Source organism: Taudactylus pleione, unplaced genomic scaffold, assembly GCF_031769625.1.
Source record: "Taudactylus pleione unplaced genomic scaffold, aTauple2 ptg000380l, whole genome shotgun sequence".
NCBI classification, from domain to species: Eukaryota; Metazoa; Chordata; class Amphibia; order Anura; family Myobatrachidae; genus Taudactylus; species Taudactylus pleione.
Window position 1 is genome coordinate 1,627,779 of NW_028284781.1, and position 23,666 is coordinate 1,651,444.

General features: G+C 42.7%; 1 protein-coding gene across 1 annotated transcript in view; it reads right to left on the reverse strand.

Moving 5' to 3' along the window:
• Positions 1-23,666, reverse strand: part of PTPRN2 (protein tyrosine phosphatase receptor type N2) — a 1,246,087-nt gene that overhangs the window by 889,729 nt on the left and 332,692 nt on the right. Inside the window, exon 3 of the mRNA XM_088445425.1 lies at positions 1,818-1,931. Within this exon, the coding sequence (XP_088301551.1) occupies positions 1,818-1,931 (114 nt within the window). The remainder of the gene's footprint in view (positions 1-1,817; positions 1,932-23,666) is intronic.

A 23,666-nucleotide genomic window follows, 5' to 3' on the forward strand; every position in this document is an offset into this window, starting at 1 on the left:
TGTATATATGTGTTAGTGTGTATGTGTACTGTTTTACTGTGTATCTACAGTACGTGTATGTATGTGTTAGTGTATATGTGTACTGTTTTACTGTGTATATATGTGTATGTACGTGTTAGTGTGTATGTATGTGTTATGCCGGGTACACACACACTAGACATATGGGGCACATCGGCCAGTGTGTCATCAGCGACATCGCCCGTCGTTCCTGCATGCAGGTTCGACTGGCAATATCATCAAGGTCACCCTCTTGATTGAAAATACTCTTGGCAGGACCACAAGTGTGCAGCACAAGGGGCAGGACTCAGAGGTGGTCTCAGTGCTGAAGTTTACGCAGTTTTCTGATGTTTTTTGTACTGCATGCATCCCAATGGTTACCGCCAGTGGTTGTAGAGAGAGGGAATTTTGGTGGGCTTTGCTGGGAGGTAACAGGTTGATGGCTAAAGAGTCAATGGCGTGTCATGGGCATGTCGTGGTCGTGACCGCATTCAAAGACGCAGTTGCAATCACACCAGCGACCATTTTCCAATGTACATTCTAAGTAACCATAGGGTTGCTCTAATGTCCAATGGTGTGATCGATGGTGCGATTTTTTTATGCACAGTAGCGGATTAGAGAGGCAGGCGGTGGGTGTCTCAGTAGGAAGCACCTCAGCTTCGGCAGTAGCATAAATTTTCAGTTGTGCTGTAATAGCGTTCACCTCTGAATCAGGCCCTAAGTCACTTTTGCAATACTTTAATGAAGGGTAAAAGTTTCCTGGGTAAATCCAGCCACCACCCCAGCACGAAGCATTCACCTCAAGATGTGTCCAATCAGCATTCAACCAATAAAAAGCGGCTAGTTAGTACTGCTGACAATCATTACCATCATCATTGTGTATATAGTTACACCAGCACTGCAACACCCTGCAAGAAGCATGCTTCCTGACAGGTCTATATCCAGGTCAGCCACAATTATGTGAACCCATACTGTAAATAGCCTTCATCGCCCTCTCCTCCCTCCCCTGTCTCTCCAGATGTAAGGAGTCATCAGTGTAAGATGCTACAATGTCTATATTTATAGATATACGTGAACAGTTTGGGTGCACATGTGTTGTCTGGAAATGCATATTTTACGCAAATAAAAATTCATATGCCCAGTTCAGGTTTTACATTCACAGCATGTATGGGCAGACTAACAAGCAATGATAAATGTCATGTCCATATGAAAATACTGTAGTCATTGTATTAGTACTCTCAGCCTTCAATTGCGTCTTCAAAGCAGACGTTTTCACCTAAGCACAAAACTCCATCCTCTGCATTATCCAACTGAGTTCCCCTTCTCCCTCTATGTGCCCACACACATTGCACCTCTCTCCCTCTATGTGCCCACACACATTGCCCCTCTCTCCCTCTATATGTGCCCACACACATTGCCCCTCTCTCCCTCTATATGTGCCCACACACATTACCCCTCTCTCCCTCTATGTGCCCACACACATTGCCCCTCTCTCCCTCTATGTGCCCTCACACATTGCCGCTCTCTCCCTCTATGTGCCCTCACACATTGCCCCTCTCCCTCTATGTGCCCACACACATTGCCCCTCTCTCCCTCTATGTGCCCACACACATTGCCCCTCTCTCCCTCTCGTCTCCATGTCATTATGTAAACAGAACATATAATTATGTAAAGTTAGTCATTTGACTGAAAATTTGCTGTCTGATCATGTACTATGGAATGTTGCTGTATGTTATACCCACTATGTACGGCGTTACAGAGTCCTTGTGGGGACATATGAATAAAAGATAATAATAATGCATCAACATTTAATCTGTTACCTCTATGGGAGAGCTTCTGGAGTACAGTTCTAAGCCGCTGGACAACAGGAGGTGAAACTTCGTACTTGAATACGTCTATCACCGGTATGCGTTGACATCTCCCAAACACGCCATCTTTTATAAACAATATAAAACACATATTTTAATGCTTGTTATGATACATATGTTCTGTAAAATCACAGACTACATTCCATTACTCAGTGCTGCTAATAAATAGCATTTAGCAGGCAAAGAGAAAAAACATTACAGAAATAAAGTGTGATTTATGATATTTTCCGTTGAAGCAACATATACAACAAACAATAGTAATAAATCTTCTATAAAATTGCACATTAACATTCAGGAAGCATATAAATCTCCATCTCCTGAGAGTGTATTGGGAAGATAGACAGTATCTTACAGCACTGATAATGTAGCAGCAGAATTTAATTGCAGTTTGTTTGGTCTCTTGATTGCTGAGAATATGACAAGAAATGTGTAATTTTTCAAATCAGAATTTAAATGACTTGCCTGTAATAGTAAAATATATATATATATATATATATATATATATTTTTTTTTTTTTAAATGAATGGACCACATACAATTAATTAAATGAAAATTAGATAACTAAGATTACTTTATATAACTAGCTAACATCAACTGTACTTTTTGATATAATTGATATCTACAGTACAGATGTGTCCTTATATATCTTCGCTCTACTAGTGTCAAAAACCCCTCTTGTTGCACCAGGACGCGTGAGACTCCGCAAAGGCCAAGCGCCTAATTCTTGCGTCTTTGTTTGACAAAAATGTGTCTAAATATCAATGTGATGTGACTAAGAAACACCAGCAGACTGTGCTGATTAATTTGATATGCGATACTTGTATACATCTATCTTCCGTGCGCTACAAGTCGTGTTACACATAACACGTTGAACGCCGCGTGACTCGGTAGCCCTGAGTGTCTTTTCATGCAACTTTTTCCCTTCAAATGCGTCTTATTCACAAAGCGATGTGATACTACGTTACACTGTCAGCGGCTGTGACACCGTAACGTAGCATTTCGCATGCAGATACACTCACAGTTGCACACAGAATATGCCGCATATCATATCAACATAAGGTGCTTGTACATCCTATTCTCATCTCTTTGTGAATAAAACACATTTGAAAGGAAATAGTTGCATAAAAATACGCTCGACGCTACAGAGTTGCGCCACAACATGTCACGACTAGAAGAGCTGTTTAACGTGTAAGTATCATACTAAAAAGGGAAACCAAAGCAATATTTGGTGAAAATTCATATACACCAATTGACAATAAGTTGAATTACAAATGATCACTTAAAGTTTCTGATGACTTCTGTTAGAAAAACTTTAGCTTATTTACTTGTGAGATAGATATTTCAGCTAACATTTATTGATTTGAATATAAAGTAATATTCGCAATTCTTCAATCACTACAATAGAGCTTGGAGGTCAAGACTATTGTTAAGTTTTATATTGTTGCAAAAATGTTGCAACACAAAAAAAAAGCATAATCCATGTGCGATGCAGAGATGCTCACTACTTTAATGGACCTGTAAACAATTTAATTTTTATATATATATATATATATATATTCCATCTAAAAATGTTTGCTGTCCTCTGTTTACCTGGTTGTGCAGCAGGGCTTCAGTCATAAGCCCTGCTAGAGAAAGATAGTCTTCTTTTGATCTGCCATCCATATATTCAGTTTATTGGTCATCGAAGTCTGAACTCATACTAGTGACAGTCTCTTTTACATGCCCCGTTTCCATTGCGCAGCCTGAGAGGAAAGTGTAATAAAGGCTTGTGTGCAGGGGTCTATTTACTAAGCAGTGGTTAGGAGACAGAGTGGAAAGTGATAAGAAAGTGATAAGGTGCCAGTCAATCAGCTCCCAACTGTCATCTCACAGACTGTGTTTGAAAAATGACAGTTGGGAGCTGATTGGCTGGCACCTTATCACTCTCTTATCACTTTTCACTCTGTCTCCTAACACTGCTTAGTAAATAGACCCCAAAATCTTGAGCCAGCAATATAAATGCAGTGATCATATATCACAGGTGACTGCAATGTTTTGAATTGCAGTTTTGTATTTCTTCCCCAAGGATGTTTCCTAATGCAATGCAACTAGCCAGTACAGAACTTGCCTAGACACAACTTTTATCAAAGTCAAAATAAGCTACACATGACATACCATCTTGGATCTGACATATACAATGTAATGCATGCATTTTGTTCTATAAAATACAATCTAATCACAAATTTGTTCCATCTGATTTGCCCAGCATTGTTCTCATTGCTGCCTTACCCATAATATCCAGTAACAGAGACCATGACTGTAATTCAATGTGATTTTTCATCCTTGGAAATATTCACAAAGGCTCAAGGCTTCAGCTTAAGAGAATATGGGTTATCAGTAAACCTTTATTCCATAAAAAAATATAGCTGTGTGTCTAGTGTCTGTAGGTTTAGAGATCCTAGAGGCAAACATTCCCGAAGTATATATAATTATATCAGTAACAGCTACTTTAATTCTAGAACATTTTATTAGATCATCCATATATACTGTATGTGGCCACTGTCAACAGGCTCTGCCTTTGTGCATACTATAAAGGACAATGCATTTAACTTGCAAAATACATTTTACATTTTATATACACTACTGTATCCGAAAATACTACAGCTGAGGCAGAAGTGAAGGGGCAATATTAAGATTCCTGCATTTTGTGTCCCATTAAGCTTACCTCTCATACATGAATAAATATAGTACTCAGGTTTGCGAACCACGTCTGTATAGGTGCAAATAGTAATTTGTTTCAACTAAAGCCGCATACAAACTATACGATTTTTATGAACGATATGGACGATAACTATATCGTTCAACGATATATCGTTCAGTGAGTATGCAGTGAACAACCAACGATGCGTGCTCCCGTGGGTCGTTAACAATGTCTTTTGTCATCCGCACATGCAGGCCAATCTGACGATGTTGTGTATAGGAAAGATTCATATATATATATAAATTCAGGGTGTGCAGTCCAGGAATCTTTCCTTTCCTTCAGGTGTGCAATAAAGCACATTAAATGGAGTGTACACGCCTTCAGCCCCCCCCCCCTTATTGGTTTAAAAGCATGGAGTCTGGTATAGTATGTGCACACTAGTAATAGGCACAATTTTAGGTAAGTCCTACACGTTATATACTGTAGTGCAACTTTGGGTTGATTTTTGGGGAGTGGGTTCCCCTGGATTGCTTTGGTTGGTCTGCTTTAGGGCATTGCATTAAGACACATTCTTTCTTTTTTGCACAATTTTAACACTTAACTGTTTGTTTTTATTATATTTGTATTTTCACCTTTCTATGCAGCCATAGCTGCTCTTATCTTTCTTACTTCACATTTCACTTTTCTCATTATGCCGATGCCCTGGGGTGGCTCTGCTGCACCTATTTAAGGGTGTCCTGCACCCTGGATTTGAACCCTAGTATGTTAGGGACCTACCCTACAGAGGTTACTTGGATATGGTGGGTAGGCCCATAACCTTGGCCATGATTATGCTAAAAACCTCTATTGATTGCAAAATTTTATTGCATAATTTATATATATATATATAATCAGTATTTGGAGATGTACACCTGTGATTTGTCTGTTTCTGTGCCTGCAATCTGACGATATTGTCAAGAATTGCCTGTTCAGAGATGTGGCAGGATGACTTCACTGAAAGATATCTTTAAAAGATATCTATCAGAGTCTATACACCCAATATAATTTGTCCTGCAATACAGAATGTTCAAGGGAAATCTTTCACCAATATTGTTCATACAGCACATCGTCTAGTGTGTATGAGCCTTTAGGCTACTCCAATTTATGTAATCCAATCTCCCCAGTGATTATTTTCTATTGACAATCTCAGTCAATGTACAGTAGCTATAAAATGCGCTGTAAACCAAACAACAACAACAAGGTAACAAAACTAAATTCCTATGTTCTTTGAGCTGGAGGCCTACGCCCACTGTTTTATATGTTCTCCCTGTTTCTTCCCATAGTCCACAGATAACTTATTAAGTTAGGATCTGATTCATTTCAGAGGCATACACTGTAGCACAGCCACTGCCTCTATGTACTCAGTGGCTCTGCTATAATATGCAAAAGACACAGGAGGCGTCTAAAGTATTAAGAGGCCTCTCTGATCCGATGTGGAGATGCCGCCAACTGCCTCACCATCGTACATCTGATTAACCCTCAGCTTACTCAGGACGGTCTGGGTTATTCATGCATGAAGCTGCATGCAAAGACGCAGCCACTGGCATTGGCACACCCAGAAAACGAGGCCGGCCTGCCCCCCATTTTTTGGGGACGCTCCATGTTGCTCCTGCTTCCCTGTCCCCAAACAACCGCAGCATGTTAATCATGACTGTCATCACAGACACAGATCTGCACATGCACAGTACAGATCAGAGATGTATGTAAACCATTGGGTTTGCGTACAACTATGAATCGGGCTCTTAATTGGTAATCTGCCATAAAATGGTGTTTGTGTGGGACATTAGATTGTAAGCCGACCTGGAGCAGCAACTCAGGGCCGTAACTAGGGTAGTGCGACCAGTGCCGTGGCACAGGGCACCACAGGGCAGGGGGCGCTGTTTGGGCCTGTCAGCTTTCCTATTTATTATCATTCTCACTTGTAGCTTCCTCTTCTTTTATCTCCAGCATCTCCTGGCCTCCCCTATGTCTTCCCTGGCCTTTCCCCATGAGGCCATGGCCCTTTTTCAGGTGCACTATCTTATGTCCCTATTTAAGAAATGGGGCAGAGGGGGTACCAATTCTCTCTCTGGCACAGGGCACCAAAAAGTCTAGTTACGGCTCTGCAGGAACTGGTAGGTGGATAAAAATCTCTGCCTGTACGGCGCTACAGAATATGTTGCAGCTGTACTAATTAATAATATTAAAAGTGCAATATGCATACTGTTGAGAGGTTACATTTATAATCTATGTTTATATATAACAATGTAAATTCCACGAACAGCACGGGATGGGTCCAAGCTAAATATACATGTTATTTAATGAAAGCAAAAGTGAACTCTGGGATCATTGGAGTAATCATACACACTCTTATATTTAGTTATGTACTATTTCATTGAAAAGACAGTCTCCTCATTTACATTTTAAAAATTATACCAACTTATTAGCTTCTAATTATGCTTTATTTTGAGTATTCTTCATTATGTTGGCTTCCTGTGCAGGAGAGATATGGCGTGACTACAGAACTGCTGTTAAAATGTTAATTAATTAGTTTTAATTGAAAGTTTACAGACCCAGACATAGACATGATGGAAGTTTAGGTGTAATAAAGTTACACTTAGTCAATATTGTAGTTTTTACTTTTCATATTAATAGTAATAGTATTATAGTATGTAATGTGATACTGATAAGTAAAATAAATGTAATTAAATATATATAATTTACATTGTAAGTTTTTGTTTAGAACTTTAGATACAAAAACACAGTCTATCACACAGACCTGCGTTCCATTGGGGATGTAGTCACCATCCCGGCAGTCGGGATGCTGGTGGTCAGAATACCGGCGCTGGAATTTCAAGGGTAAAGCTGCATACACACACAACGATTTTGTTACCAACGATTTTCTGAACGATTTTCTGTCAGATTATCTGTCATATTTTTTAATGAATATCGTTCACTTGGTCAGTCAGAATGAACTACAAACGGGAACGCGCATGAACGATAATCGTTCATCGTTATAACTCAGAAACTGAACGATTTTTTCAACGATTGAACGATAATGTCGTTATAGTTAAATCGTTAAAAAAAATCATTACAGGTATATGCACCTTTAGTATTAGGGTTAGGTTTAGGCACCAGGGGGTTAGGCTGCAGGAGGGGAGGGTTAGGCTGCGGGAAAGGTGGGTTAGGGGTTATGGTTAGGCTACTTTACTTTAGGCAACGGGATTCTGATTGTCAGGATGCCACTGTCTGTATTCTGACTGCCGGGATCCCATACCCAACTCGTTCCGTTGATCTGCACTGTGTACATCTGTTGGTAAAGGCACTTTTAATGCAGCGCAAACAGAGATCTTAAGGGCCTATTTATCATAGGATGACAAGTCCTAAATCCATCGAAAAGATGTGTTTCAGACTGAAATAAGGATTCTCCCTATTTAACAAGCAAATGTTATTGCTGGGTAACCCCAGCTGCCTCCGCCGATAACTTCACAATTAAATCATAGTGAAACCTATTTAAGAATCACGGCGGTAACCAAACAGCCACAATCCTCTTATCTCAGGATGGGGATAAAGTTCATGGCAAAGGAAAACATGCTTTATTTAATTAAATAAACCATTTTTATTTTTTTTATTGAAAGCTGTATTAAAAAAAAAAAACTATTTAAATACTTTGCCAGCAACCCAGCCTGTCTAAATTACTAGCTACACCACAATATATTTTGGCAAAACCTTCCTCTACTAACCACAGGAGTGTTATCACTTGGTGGATACGCTTACTATTTGCAACTAGCAAAAAAAGCAAAGCTCATGGTACAATTAATGTAGGAAGTTGATGTTTATCAGACGCTGTCTGAGGATGAATGGAGGCATACTCTCCAAGAAGTTGCAGGAGACTCCCGAATTTGGGGAAGAGTCTCCCGGTAAAGGGAGGCAAATCCCCCGCATCCTGCTGGCCGACCATGGAGTGGACGGGATGTGGGTGTTGGTGATGCAATTCGCTATGAATTGTGTTGGAGCCCCAGCATCAAAAAGTCGGCAAACCAATGGCGTAAGTTCATCACAGACACCTGGAGGCAAGTTATAAGTTGGTTCCCCCCCCTTCCCATCACAGCTGCTGACACTGTAATGTAGCATTTTGCAAGCAGATACACCCCCAGTTGTACACAGAATATAGGCATGCCATAGAGGAGTGAGACAGACAGTTGTGGGTGAGGGGGCGCCGGACATGTCACAGTGACAAAAGAACCTGCTGAGGAGCAGCAACACCATTGAGTAGGAACAGGCTATAGACAGACGTAGGCGGCAGCTGCACAGAGCCATCCACTAGTATATGGTTATGGTAGCTTCTCAGGTGCCAGGAAGAGGTGCCATGTATTGGGCGGCCATGACGGTACACTCCAGGTACATATTTACAGCCCTAAGTGGGGTGAATATATAGTGGGCAATGGAGAAGGTGCCCCATCAATGTTGGAGCCCAGCGGCAAGCGCTCCATTGTCTCCCATAGTTATGCCCCTGCAGAAAACCATTGCAGGGATAGAGCCACGATGATGCTATTTGCATTGCTCCACCCACTCAAAGCCGGGAATACTGGCAGAACATCAATGGGGCGGAGCAGTGATTATGCATATTGCGGTTCTCCATCCCCGTCAACAAGTATGTATTTTGTATTTGTTTCCAAATGTCTCGTGTAACACCTACACCAATGTTTTTTTAAGCTAATGCACAGTTTATAATATTATGTAACCTCCTGATAGGTAACATAAGATTTTGCCCTCTCTTGCCAAATACTGCTGGCGGAACCATGGCCATGTGGGGGATGTTTTTCAAGTGTTCTGGGACTGCCCAATTCTTCCTCCCCTATGGAGAGAGATCATTTCATTAATTGTGAGGGTCACTAGAGTAAATGTGGTTCTAGACCCACTATTGACCCTCTCATGTATACCAAGGGGATACCACATCTGGTGACCGCTAAGTGATGGGGCACATCCTGATAGCTACTAAGTGGATGGATGGGCATCATTGGCGCACTATTGTTGTTTCTAGTTTGGCTTCTATAGACCGAAAAGGGTGCTGCTGAATTGCTAAATCTTTGAGCTTTGTATTAGCTTAATTTTCTGCACATTTTGCTGAACGGTAATGTTACTAGCCTCCCAATGGCTCACCACATACTGACTCTGCAGGCCCCATCTCCAGAATAGAACATTCCCTGAGAAACACCCTGGAGATTGAAGGGGGGGGTTGAAGTCACTTAGACAATTTATTATTGTTACTCTGACTAATAAAGGGTCTTAATGTGAGCTGTCCCCCACTACCGCCTACAACCAGCTCTTACCTCCTCTATCAGTCTGTAAATAACCATCACCCCAGAAGGACCCCCGGTTAGGTACAGTAATTCGATTAACCAACATTGTTACAACATCAGCACAATGACATTGATGGTGAGAAGACATCGTCCTCAAATGTTCAATGGGTAAACCATTGATCATTGAACCCTGATCGGCAGTGTTTGCCAGCCATCGGAGGTTGATGTCCATCTCTGGTGTTTGAAGAGGTTGTCATGACCCACGCCATTTCACTAGAGAGCCTGTATCTTCTGACATACTGTATATACTCCTACACTCCTGCTCCTATGTGCTGAGCTGTGCTTTTCCTCAATAAAGCTCCTACTGCACTTGAATGCGGACTTCTGTCTTGTAGCTCGGTACTAACCCATAACAGTCCACCAAACACATTTCAAAGTTTGGGCCTGATTCTGAGAGAGACGGAACTCTTAGTACGGATGTGAACAGCAAGTTATTGCATACAGCGCAAGAGCAGAGGCGAATTTACACATTTCTGCCAATGTCCATCCTATTCTGAGTTGGACAGTACTTGGCTGGATCTACAGTATCTTTCCGTGAAATGTAATGTTTAGCGGCAGGAACTGGGCAGTGACAACTAGATTGTACGTAACCGCTGTGACTTGTGTGATTGTCATGGGTGTGTTGTGTGTATCAAAAGCTTTGTGCGATACCCAGTCATGCATACAGATTCTGCCATTACCATAAGGTAGTAAATGTGGGTTCTGCAAATGCCCATAACCAGTGGCAGCTCCAGAAGTGGGGCTGCAGCGCAGTCCAAAATTCAAACAAGGGAGCTACACCAACTGCCATTTCAAACACTAAATATAGATGGCTGGGACTCACTGGCAGTTGGTGTGGCTCTCCTATTTGAATTTTGGACTGTGCTGCAGCGCCACCCCTGGAACCGATGCTGCCCATAACTACAGTACAGCCACTTCGCGTGAGACTCAAAATCAGCTCCTTTATGCCTAATTCCTAGTCCTTGCATCTCATACTTGCCTACCCTCCCAATTCGGGAAATGTAATAATCTGCGAATTGCAGGCACTGGTGACATTCTGGCAAATCTGCCCGATGTTTTAAAGTGGCACTCACTTAAAAGGCAAAACCAGGTTAATTTTGCCTTTTAAATGATTGCCACTTTAAAACATTTCAGACTCGCATGAATCTCACCGATGCCTGCAAATCACAGGCTATTATTTTTCCCCAACAGGGGTAAAATAGCCTACAGATTGCATTCATCTGCGACTTCCCGGAAAGCCTGGACAATGTTTTAAAGTAGCAATCATTTCAAAGGCAAAACGGGAACTTGCTGATGCCTACATTTAGCTGGTTATTACATTTACCCCATAGTCAATTTTGGTAGGATATACAGAACCTTGTGCACTTTTATTTTTAGTTTGGGGCTGGTAAGTGTTCCTATTTTTCGGTGCACTACTACCAATCATCAATTACTAAGGAGCATATTTATCACAATCCGCATCTCAAATGTGGATGGGATATGATAAATTCACACAAAATCGCAATGCAATATTTGAATATATATCGCAAGGATGTATAAAATATCGCACGCAGGGACAGAGGGCCTCATTCAGAGCCGGACGCTATTTGCAAACGGTCGTTCAGAAAAAGGGGCCGGCTATTTAAATTGAGCGCTTGCTCATTGCGGTCTGTTGACGCCTCTATGTCTGAGCGAGTGAACGAAACATGCGCTCGCTATTTTGTAAAGACGCCCCCTGGTGGTTCGCATCATACGTCATCTCCGCTATTTATTAGATTAATCGAGTACATCAAAAGGCGTCTGAACTGCTCGCAGTGCTTGTGGTAGGTTTTACTTCCCGCAATCACTGCGAGCAGTTCAGGCTGAAAGACAACCAAGTGACGTGGTCGATGACGCTGCTTTGTTAATTATGCACTCCCATTAAACGCTCGTTTGGCACGCCTGCGTTCGGATCTCCACTCCCCGTTTTCAAGCACCTTCCCCTGTTACCACCCACAAGCGCCTCATTCTGTCACTCAAATTAGCAGGCCCTCGCTGTTTTGCGAGCGCACAATTTCCGACCGCAATGACTGGTTGGCGCATGCGCATTACGACCCATACGCATGCGCAGTTGTGCAAACATCGCTCAGAGCGAACGAGCAGCCGCTTACGAGCGGCTCTGAATCAGGCCCAGAGTGTGTGAGAAGGCTAAGTTCCTACAAATCTCTCTCCCACACATCTCATGTGTTGCCTGCCCCCCCAACCGGCACCCTTAGGGTATCCATAGTTTTTTCAAGGCACCCCTAAACCAAAATAATTACAGAGCAGTCATGTACTATTAAGTAGTTGGGTCAAAAAGAGTAAAACTGTGCTATTCGTATCCATTGCCCCCTCCATCTCCCTCCTATTGCCCCATCCGTCTCTCTATTATTGCACCCTCCATCTCTCTGCCATTGCCCCTTCCGTCTCTCTCCCTTTCTGCCCCCATGTCTCTCCCTTTCTGCCCCCATGTCTCTCCCACCGCGGTACCCCTTTCACAGCGCCGTAGCACCCCAAAATAGACACACAACCTGGAAACCTTATATTATCAATCTACACATGGGACCCTAAGGTGCAGCACTGTGCCCACCATTAACAGGAAACTGAAAAACATTCCCTGTGACTGGTCAGAGGGAATGTGACAGGTCAGTCAGACTCATGCATTTCTATCTTAGATTACATGACAGTGATGGCACATCAGGGCTGTCTTTGTTGCATGTCACTTTTGTGTGTCTGACGGCTTTTTTTTTACATTGGTGAAAGAGCACCTAGAAATGGTTTCTCCCACAATACTGCAACTTGAAGATTAAGCAATCGGAGAATACCTGTCATTTTGTGGAAAGAAAAAAAGCTGTGCCCCTACCCATAAAAGAGGGCATGCCTCACTAATTGTGCCTTCTTCACCCCTGTTTTATTTACATCTCATTCCATAAATCTCTTACTTGCCTACCCTCCCGATTTGGTCGGGGGCCTCCCGAAAATCAGGTGCCGCTCCCGACCTCCCGGGAAGGCAGGCAAGCCTCCCGCAAGGTGCTGACCCCTTCTGTCCCCCACCCACGATGATTGAGAATACCCGTCAGCGGGGGGGGGGCCTGTGACGTAATTCATGCCGAATCGCTTCATTTTGGCCCCGCCCCCTGCTTCACAATGTTGGGATTATCTGCATTGCTTGCGTGACCACGCCCCCCACTCTGTCCACAAAAGCCGGCCACGCCCTCCTATTTTGCCAATCTGGCTGCCCCCTCCCGAAAGGGGCAGCCAGAATGTCAGCATGTCTGCTCTTAGTTCCACTTAAGCGTAAAAGGAAGCACACACACACATAGCAAATAAAGGGGTCTGTTTACTAAGCCTTGGATGGAGATAAAGTGCCAACCAACCAGCTCCTAACTGTCATTTTTCAAACACAGCCTGTGACACAGCAGTTAGGAGCTGATTGGCTGGAACTTTATCTTTATTCACTTACTCTCCATTCAAGGCTTAGTAAATAGACCCCATTGGACCCTGGTCAGTGGCGGGCTGGGCCGGGGGGCAGGGTGCCATGTGCCCCCCGGGCCGCAGAGTCATGCGGGCCGCGGGCAGTCTGTGTCACTGTGACACAGACTGCACCGCGTGTGTAGCGCTGACCGGTCGGAGTTCGGTCAGCGCTACACAGCACAAACACACAGCCTCCGGAGCCGGCAGCTGTGTGTTTGCTGTAATCAGCAGCCGCTGAGAGTCTGTCAGACTCTCATCGGCTACTGCTGCTCCCACTGCGGGAGCCATCTTCCGGCTCCCGCAGTGGGTAATGGGAGAGACGTCGTCATGACGACGTCTCTCCCATAATGCAAAGCGGCCCGAGGGGCCGGTAGATGCGTCGGGACCAGGAGTGTGAGTTTCAGATAAGTGTTTTTTTATTTTTTTATTAAGTCTCTCTCTACTGGGGGGGGACTACTGGGGGCACTACCAGGGGGGGATAACTACTGGGGGCACTACCAGGGGGGTGGATTACTACTGGGGGCACTACAAGGGGGGAGACTACTACTACTGGGGGCACTACAAGGGGGGGAGATCTACTACTGGGGGTACTACAAGGGGGGACTACTACTACTGGGGGCACTACAAGGGTGGACTACTACTGGGGGCACTACAAGGGGGGGCTACTACTACTGGGGGCACTACAAGGGGGGGACTACTACTACTGGGGGCACTACAAGGGGGGGACTACTACTACTGGGGGCACTACAAGGGGGGGGGCTACTACTGGGGGCACTACAAGTGGGTACTACTACTACTGGGGGCACTACAAGGGGGGGACTACTACTAGGGGCACTACAAGGGGAGGGGTCTACTACTACTGGGGGCACTACAAGGGGGGGACTACTACTACTGGGGGCACTACAAGGGGGGGCTACTAGTGGGGGCACTACAAGTGGGTACTACTACTACAGGGGGCACTACAAGGGGGGGACTACTACTTGGGGCACTACAAGGGGAGGGGACTACTACTAGGGGCACTGCATAGGGGGGAGGGGACTACTCCTAGGGGCACTACATAGGGGAGGAGACTACCACTGGGGGCACTGCATCGAGGGACCACTGCTGGGGGCTCTATATAAAGGGCAATACTGGGGGTACTGAGTAGGGAGGAGACTACAACTGGGGCCACTATTTAAGGGGCATTGCATAAGGGTTACCACTATTGGGGGCACTGCATGTGGGGTGGACTGCTACTGGGGGCACTATATAAGGGGCACTGCATAGGGGTACTACTATTGGGGGCACTATATAAGGGGCTTACTACTGGGGGCACAAGGGGCACTGCATAGGGGGGATCACTACTGGGGGCACTACTGGAGGCCTGCATAAGGGTGTTCTCTCCTGTGGCACACGGGGGCACTACGACAGGGGGCTGCCCCTAATCTTTATTTTTACCTTACATTAATCCCATATGGACTCGCCACCTCCCTGAAACACTTGATGGGGGACGGCGCCGTAGCACGCACGTTCTTCGGGCACCCTGGCTACACGCTACTCCTCTGCCAGGGCCGCCTGCATGCATTTGCCCCCCAGGCTAAAAGTTGCCAGCCAGCCCCTGACCCTGGTCCACTCAACTGCTCCCATTGGACAGTACAAACTTTTGCACCCCTGGAGATGCTGCTACTGTACCAAGGCCTATAAAATGTTCTTACCAGTTAAAACCGGAGCATATGTGCAAAAGCGTGCATACATTTTCTTCCTATCCATAGTGAGACCAGTTAAGCGTATAAAAACACTTACAATTCATATCAGCCAATATTTAAAAAAAAAATAATAAAAAAATGCTGTATTAACCTCCATTTAATACAGGCTTTATTTTCATTTCCAAGCCAGTTATATCAGTTATTTTTATTGTAGTCTGTTAGGAATGGAAAGACAGGCAGCAGGATAGAAATGAAACATTTATCTATGTCGGCTAATCTTTTCAATGTCAGCTAATCTCTTCAATCAGCTCCGCAGAACAACTGTTGCCAAGTAACGAAATCCGGTCTCTGTCATAATGTTCCTTTCACTATTCAAACAATAAAAGAGAACTGTGACTCTTAGGTTAGGTGCAGAATCAAATACAAATGGCACATTATTTAGAAAGACAAATATAGTCATCTAATTTTCAGCTTCACCTTTTCAGGGTATTTATTTGCATCTGCTCCTAAATATTAATGGATTATACATTTTAAACACATCCATGCCTACGTTTTGTGTGGATGTAAGACCACATTATGTGGTTAACAAGAAGATCTTACACAAATTTACGATACAGAATCAAACAGAGAATGAATTGCAGTATCAATACTGTGGTACACAAAGGTCAGTGAGCAAATACGTATTATTTGTGCATTTTTAAAACAATTTGCTACTTCAACCATTAGCAGAACAACTGCTGTGCATTCAGTTAAATACAATGATGTCTAAAATACAAATCACGGCCAAATGGCATCAGGACATATGTAAGATAAATTGTCTGAACATTCAAAATACTTATTACATGGTTTGTACCAGAGCCAAATCATTCATTACGCAACCTAGACTGCCACCTAGAGCCCAATGAGTAACAAGGGGCACAAATTACTAAACTGTTTTTATGTAGGGTTATTTTGGCAGCAACCAGCACTGATTTTGCCTATCACATTGACCATAAATAATTTGATTTGGTACTGGGCCACCAACCCGTGGCACTCCTGTATATGCCCTGCGGCACCCAGTTTGGAAACCACTTGTCTAACATTAAAAAACAGACAAACTAACTGTGTTGTACAGACTGCAGTACACAGAGCTAATTTGCCTGGGCTCTGGGTGTCTTCTTTCACCGTTGTATGCCATGAGGGCTGTGGAGGACAGGCGGAGGCTATGTGTCTGGGTGTGGGGCTGCTGACATCATGGACTGGGGGTCGTGAGGTCCTCGATTCTCTGTTGTGTGAATGGTGTCTGTGTGGCTCTGAGGGGCTGTGTTGTGACCACGCACCCAGCCCTTTTCTCCGCCTGTCTCTTATTGCTCCATGGTGGCTCCCATTCTTCTCCCTGTGTGTACTCCTTCCCTCACAGGCTCACAGGGGGTGCGCGGCTTACAGGGGGTGCACGGCTTACAGTCACATGGCGAATCTGTACTCTCTTTGGTCTGAGGGCACCCTGAGATCCTCTGCTGATTGCTTATAACTGGGAAGTAGAGGGGTATGCGCTGGGACCCCTTATAAGCTTGGGGCCCAGTACATGTGTCCCATTTTTACCCCTCCCATCACCAGGCTTGCAGCCAACCACAAGCAATTCACTAGTGATGGCCACGATCGTCATTATCAGCATATCTCCTAGGCAAATATGCAATTTATTGTACATAACCTATGTTAGAATGCCTCCCATTCCATCCATCTAGACACAGTGAGGCGTAATTAATCTGCATGGGTGCAATGTTTTGGGCATGCAAAGGGTACATTCACACAAGGTACACTACAAACTAGCGCTGTACTCATCATATAGAGTATATCATACATTTGCAACAGCATTTTTATATAATATTTTATGGAAAAAATATACTTACACTTTCTTCACCACAAATGGGGCAGATGTACTAAGCTCTGGAAAGTGATAAACTGGAGAGTGATAAACAACTAACCAATCAGCTCCTAACTGTCATTTTTCTAACACAGCCTGTAATATGACAGTTAGGAGCGGAGTGGTTGGTCGTTTATCATTCTCTACTTTATCACTTTCCAGAGCTTAGTACATTTCCCCTATAGGGTCAAAAGTTGGCAGCTCCTCCTTACCTGTCTGGCAGGGGGTCTGTAATGTCTATAAGGGGTCAATTTACTAAAGTGAGAGTTTTTAGAAGTGAGTTTTAAAAGTGATGTTTCCCATAGCAACCAATCAGATTCTACTTAACATTTAACTAGCACCTTCTAGAAGATAATAGCTAGAATCTGATTGGTTGGTCTGGGCACCATCACTTTTAAAACTCACTTCTAAAAACCCTCACTTTAGTAAATTTACCCCTAATTGTGCACATAGGCAGGATAGCAATCCCGCACAAATTAGCAAACTGTCCGGCTTCTAGGGACTGCATTGGCTGCAGCCTCTGTAGAAACTGGTAAGGGCTGCCGTCATAGCAGGGGAGTGGCTTCCCACCGAAAGCTCTCTCTGCTATCACAGTCTGGCCTGGCAGTCTCAGGGGTAGAAAACACCTCCCCCCGGGACTGCTTGTCTGGCTGTTATTAGCAGGGAGCACTTGCAATGGGAAGTCACTGCCACTGCTATTCAGTCCCTGCGGGTGGCGGATTTTGCTGTGGGGGTGGCAGTTCTGCAGCCCTTAGGTAAAATCCGCCACTCAAAACACTACTATATCTTATGCAACAATTTGTGTCCAAATGCCTTCATTCTTAGGGGCCTATTCATTAAACCTAAAAATTCGATGGAGATAATTAGATTTAGAACTCGCATGGAGTTCTACCTAATTATAGGTGGAATTCATCATTCCACCTCTCCATAAGTATCTATTCCGAAAAGCTGTCATTTTTGCGATGACAGCTTTTCGGGAAATAGATACTTTTCCCTGCCTACACTACCTTATCGCATCTGGAAACAGTGCTGCGCATGCGCTGTTACATCTGTAAAACCAGCGCGTGCGCAGCACTGCCTACAGATGCATTAAGTTTGTGTACCCCCCTGACCCCCCCACCCCCCCCCCTCTCTGCTCACCTCCACCCCCCCCGACTTACCTATCCGCGCAGCAGCCTCCGGCTCCGTCCTGCTGGTCTGTCATGTGGTTTCTCAGCAGACCACATGACAGATTAGAAAAAAAGAAAATTGTTTTTTTTTCTTTTTCTAAACTTTCTTGTGCTCTGCTGAGGAGCACACATGTCCGACCAGCCTCCGGAGCCTGAGGACGGAGCAGAGCGCCGGAGGGACTCGTTGGGGGACCTGTTGGGGGATACAGGTAAGTCGATTCTGCTATTCGCCACCTCACAGTGGCGAATAGTAACTGCATCAAATTCCGAAAAATTCATAATTTTCGGAATTTGATGAATACCACAATTTCCACATCCCCATACTAATGTATGGGGAGTGTGGAAATTAACGCAGGGGAACTTAGCAAGGAGATATCTGTGATATCTCCTGTGCTAAGTCTGTTCATGAATACCAAAATAACGTTATTTAAGGAAAATGTCCTTAAAAACGTTATTTTAGTGTTGATGAATAGGCCCCTTAATGTTAACCTTTACCTGTAGAGGTGCGTTTGGGAAAAACAGTCTCTTGTTACGTATTCAATCTCTGCATTCATCTGTTAACTTTTTTTAAAAATCTGAGGCGAAGAAAATAAATTTAGCTTGGAACACATAAGTAAAAGTTAGCTGTAAAGGGTATTAATTCCATGTTTTTTACCAGCACCACTTACAATATATTGAATAATCTCTTATCATAAATAAAATACACTAAAAAAAAAAAGCGCTACTTAAAATTGTAATAGATTTTTCATCCTATCTGTCTGGAGGGACTGTAGCGTGAAGGCAGTTATTAGTGTTTCAATAATGTGCAACCACTCATCTATGCTTTCAATATAATTACTAAAGTTGTGTTTAATGGTTTTTCAAGCTAAAAGAGTAACATCAAACAGCTTCTGGGACAAAAAAAAAAAGAATAATAAATAAATGAGGGAATTGGGCAAAGGTATATATAAGAAGATGTTGATACATTGGTCTGATGCTGTTGTGACTGCTTTACTATTCATGTGACGGGAGGCTACTGATGAGGGGGATAGGTGCTAGATCTAAGAAGGAAGCTGTGAATCCTCTGAGAGCGCAGTAAGGGATTATACTCAGCGCAGGTATTTCAAGGAGGGAGATTATTTCTTTAACTGAAATAATTATTACAAATATTCATAGATATTAACTTCAAACTCTCTGGAACTTGTCAGAACTAAAGTTTTTTTAGGAAAGACACAGTAACCATATTGACCACACGCAGTCTAAATATATTCTCTTTATCCAGATCCATCCAACCAACCAACCATGTTCTCAAATGGTCATGGCCATGTCTCAGTTTATAAACTATGCTCCCCTTTCTCCCACAGCAAAATAAAAAGTTGGTAACCTATAAGACATGCTCATACCCATATATAAAGATGCAACAGCTCTAACATTACGGGGGCGATTGAGTGCTATGCCCCCGACAGAGCAATTCAATTGTTGCTCCTTTCAAGTGCGCGCACTTCTGCTTGCCCGCTTCTGAGGTTAGCAGAAATGTACAAAAGTCTGTGGTTTGGGCGCCCTAAACAATTTGGGCGCCCAACAAGCAATAATTGATGGGTTCCCAAAAACAATTCAATTGCAACATTGGGCGCCCATTAATTATGGCGCCTCAAAAATATTCACTTACTGGAATATTGATTGCCCTTCAAAGAGTTGTACCAGGAAAGATATACTTAAGGCTTTTGCCACCTTGAGAAAGGGTGAGTGCGATAACCTATCCTTAACCTAAAGGATTTATCATGCAGTATTAACATAAAGGATTTATCATGCAGTGTTATGATGGGTTTTTTTTTTCTTTAAGTAATCAGGTTACATGACAGTGTAAGTTGTATTTTTGTTGTATATTGGTGATCTCACCAGGAAGCACCTTTGAAGTTGTTCATGGTGATATTTCATATTTTTTTACAAGGGAGAACACTGTGCGTGGTATAATTTTATACACTGGTATAATTTTATGCACTGGTACAATATTTGTATAACATTAATTCACCTATTAACCGATATCCTTTGGTTTTTTATATTTTTCATTTTTCTCTCTATCCTTTCCCTATATATGAGGAAAATTGAGTGAGCACATAATTTCTGTTGTTATTAAACTTCTTCTGTGTAACTATATTCCTACTGGTGTGATAGGTGTCACACTTATGATAACACCATATTGCAGCTCCTATAATGCTCAATGGTTTTCTACACATTCCTATTCATGACTTGAAATTTTGGTTTAAGCAAGTTTTCTCAGCATGTCTTCCAGTGCCTAAAACTGCACTGATCTGAAGGCACAGGCTGATATGTACCAGTGGGCTCCAACAGGGTGCAGTGAGTCGGAGGATCAACTATCACACTGCACCTGCACTGACAGTTACTAATTTCCTCCAAGCACATATAAATGGGTAGATAGGTCCTTTTCAAGGCTAAAACCATGTTAGCAAACAATGGGGTCCTTTTCAAGATCAATGGAATGGGGTTATAGCATACTTGCCTACTTTTCAAAAAGCATTTCAGGGAGATTGTGAAAGCAACACCTATGAGCGCGGTGGTAAAATGGACGTGTACTGCTACATCTGAGAGGCGTGCCATAAAATTGATTTACATACAAATGTAATTGAGCCCCAAAGCAGTTAGTAAGATCTATGTGTTGAAAAAAAACACACTGATACTTTTCAGAAAATGTCTGAAGCCATAGGGATCATTGTGCCTTATAACCGGGAAGCAGTCGGGAAGCCGGCGGTCGCAATGCTGACCGCTCGCTTCCCGACTGCTTAATCCCGGCAAGGTACAAATGGCAGGCGTCAAAATCCCGACACCTGTCATTAGACCTACGCCGGCACCCCTAAAGGAGGGTTAGGGGGCAGATTAGGCTAGTTTATACTTACCTTAAGTACGATCGGGATTTCCTCCTCTGTCGGGCTGCCGCTGTCGGGTAAATCATACTGATTCCTTATAACCAATGCAATGAAAGGATACTTATGATCCCATTTAAATGTACATATCTCTATTTTTATATAACAGCTACATAATGGGGCTAAGGTGCAATCAGGGAGATTGCTAGACTCTTCAGGGAATCAGGGAGATTGCTACTATTTCAGGGAGTCTCCCTGACAATCAGGGTGAGTTGGCAAATATGGGTTATACAGTAGGCAAGCACAGTGTAAAAATTGAAGACTGCAGATGTACTTCATGGTCCATTCTTCGACACACGCTAGTTAAAAATATATGTATATACAATTCTTTAATCACATGTTGAAAAACAACATGATAAAGCAGCATCACGTCATTGTGTCCCCACTCCCCACTGATCAAAGCCATGATTTGGAGCATTATATAGCATGGGTCATGGCACAAGTGAAGTGAGTGGCATTCGGGAGTCTGGTCCTAAAATTTGAGACTCTGCCAAATTTTGTTGGAGAGTTGTTATGTATGATTAACAGTGCATGAATATAAGATAATTTTTGTGCACAGTCGATCTGTCTCTAAGATAATATATTTTATGCTTGTTTCATGTTGGTACTGTAGCCAGAGCACAGTTCAGTTTAGAGCTTATGCTGTCCTAACAACACTAATTAGTATATGTATCTAACTTAGATACATATGCTACACTGAACATACCTTCATACAGTATGTTTTCAAAGTAACAATCATGGGCATCAGGCACTGATAAATTATTAAATAAATATTCTGACAAAATAAAATAATATGCTACCCTGTGAATAGTGCTCTAGGCAAAGGTATTGCCAATACAATCATACTCCAGTAGATTAAAAAAAAAAACAACACAAATTGGGAACTAATTTGTATGGAATAAAAATAGTTGACCAAATTGTTCCCAAATGCTAGCAGGCACAAGGAGATTGTCCATGTTAATAATTTTTCCCCAGACAGGTCTTGGTATGGTGAGGATATTGTCTGAGAAGTCAAAGAGATTCTAATTCTGTTCTCCGAAGGCAAAGTTTCTCTACAAGTACTGAAGGTACTTACTCTCAGTTTCAAGAAAAGGTTATGAAGCTTTTATGCTCGTCGCTCCTTCCCACTGACCCGCGAATTGCTGCATTTAGCCATGGCGGCTTTGTAAGAACAATTGTCTGTCAAAGGGGTTTCTGGATACTCAGAAACCCCCCTGACCTGCGTGCACAACTGAGCTCTCAGCTAGAATGTTTAATATGTAAATGTGACTATAATGCCCTCTGTATTGCATCAAGGTTACTAGAATGTTCAGTATATTGTATAAGGGTCACTGATATGCTCTGGGTATTGTAAAGTATTCATTGTAAAGCTCTCTGTATTGCATATCAGTCATTAGAATGTTGTATATAATGCATATAGGTCACTGTAATGCTGTCTGTATTGTATAATGGTTTCTAGAATACTCTCTGTATTGTATAGAGGTCACTGTAGTACTCTGTGTATTGCATCAAGGCAACTATAATCGTCGCTGTATTGAAAAAAAGTTTAGTTTTGGCATTACTGTATCAGATTGGGCTGGTACGTGTTGTATTTATTTATAATCTTTTGACATAACAATTCTTGCTGCTACTGTGATACAATTAGTTGGGAGGAGATTGTGCAGCATATCTGTTCTGCTGTCCACAGTTTAGGGGACTCTGGATCATGCCGAATTTACAATCCAAAAGTGCTCCATCTGTACAGTTGGTTGTATTAAAGCATGACGGGGTTTTTTTGTGTGTGTGTGTGTGTGGGGGGGGGGGGGGGGAGGTTATTAATCCACTGTAAAGAAAAACAATTGTGAGAATATACTACATTTTTGAGAATGTAAGATAGTTTTTGGTAAAATGAAACAAAAAACCCCACAAAATCCGGAACACCCTTTTTAATTACAGCAGCAAAACCATGTTGTGTTAAAAACCAGGGATCACCAAAGGACACGACGTACATTAATGAGCAGTAAAGCACACATGGTATTGTAAATGAAAGGATAATGAAAGCAATTTATTTGAAAATTAAAATATGATTAAGAATGGCAGATTATACAGTGGTCCAGATGCATAAAGAAAGCAACCAACATGCAACCAGACTCATTAATTTGGAAACCTTATGAAATTGGTTTCCTTTCTCTGACAGGTTTTAATATAACGTATCTAAACTATTAGACAGCGTATGTAGCCCAAATGCATAGAGACCCTTTGAGAAATGTGCAAATGGAAGATCTCTGTATGCAGACTCACTCAGTGCTGTGCAACAATGACATTCATTTTTAATCACATTTAAAAGGCCTGGATTGTATTTTTGTGCCACACAGGTCACCTTTGTAGTGTTATCCCCTATCGCCTCACCTCAATGCTCCATAACAGGAACAGGCACCATATTCTATATACCACATGTATAAAAGAATAAATGTAATGTACCAACAATAAAGAAAAAATATTGATTTTTTTTTTTTACCATTCCTGGAGGCTTAAATAACCAAATAAGTGGTAAGATTTTGAAACAAAGTCCATGATCTTTACTTGCTTTTCATAAATCCCAGCCTGTATAT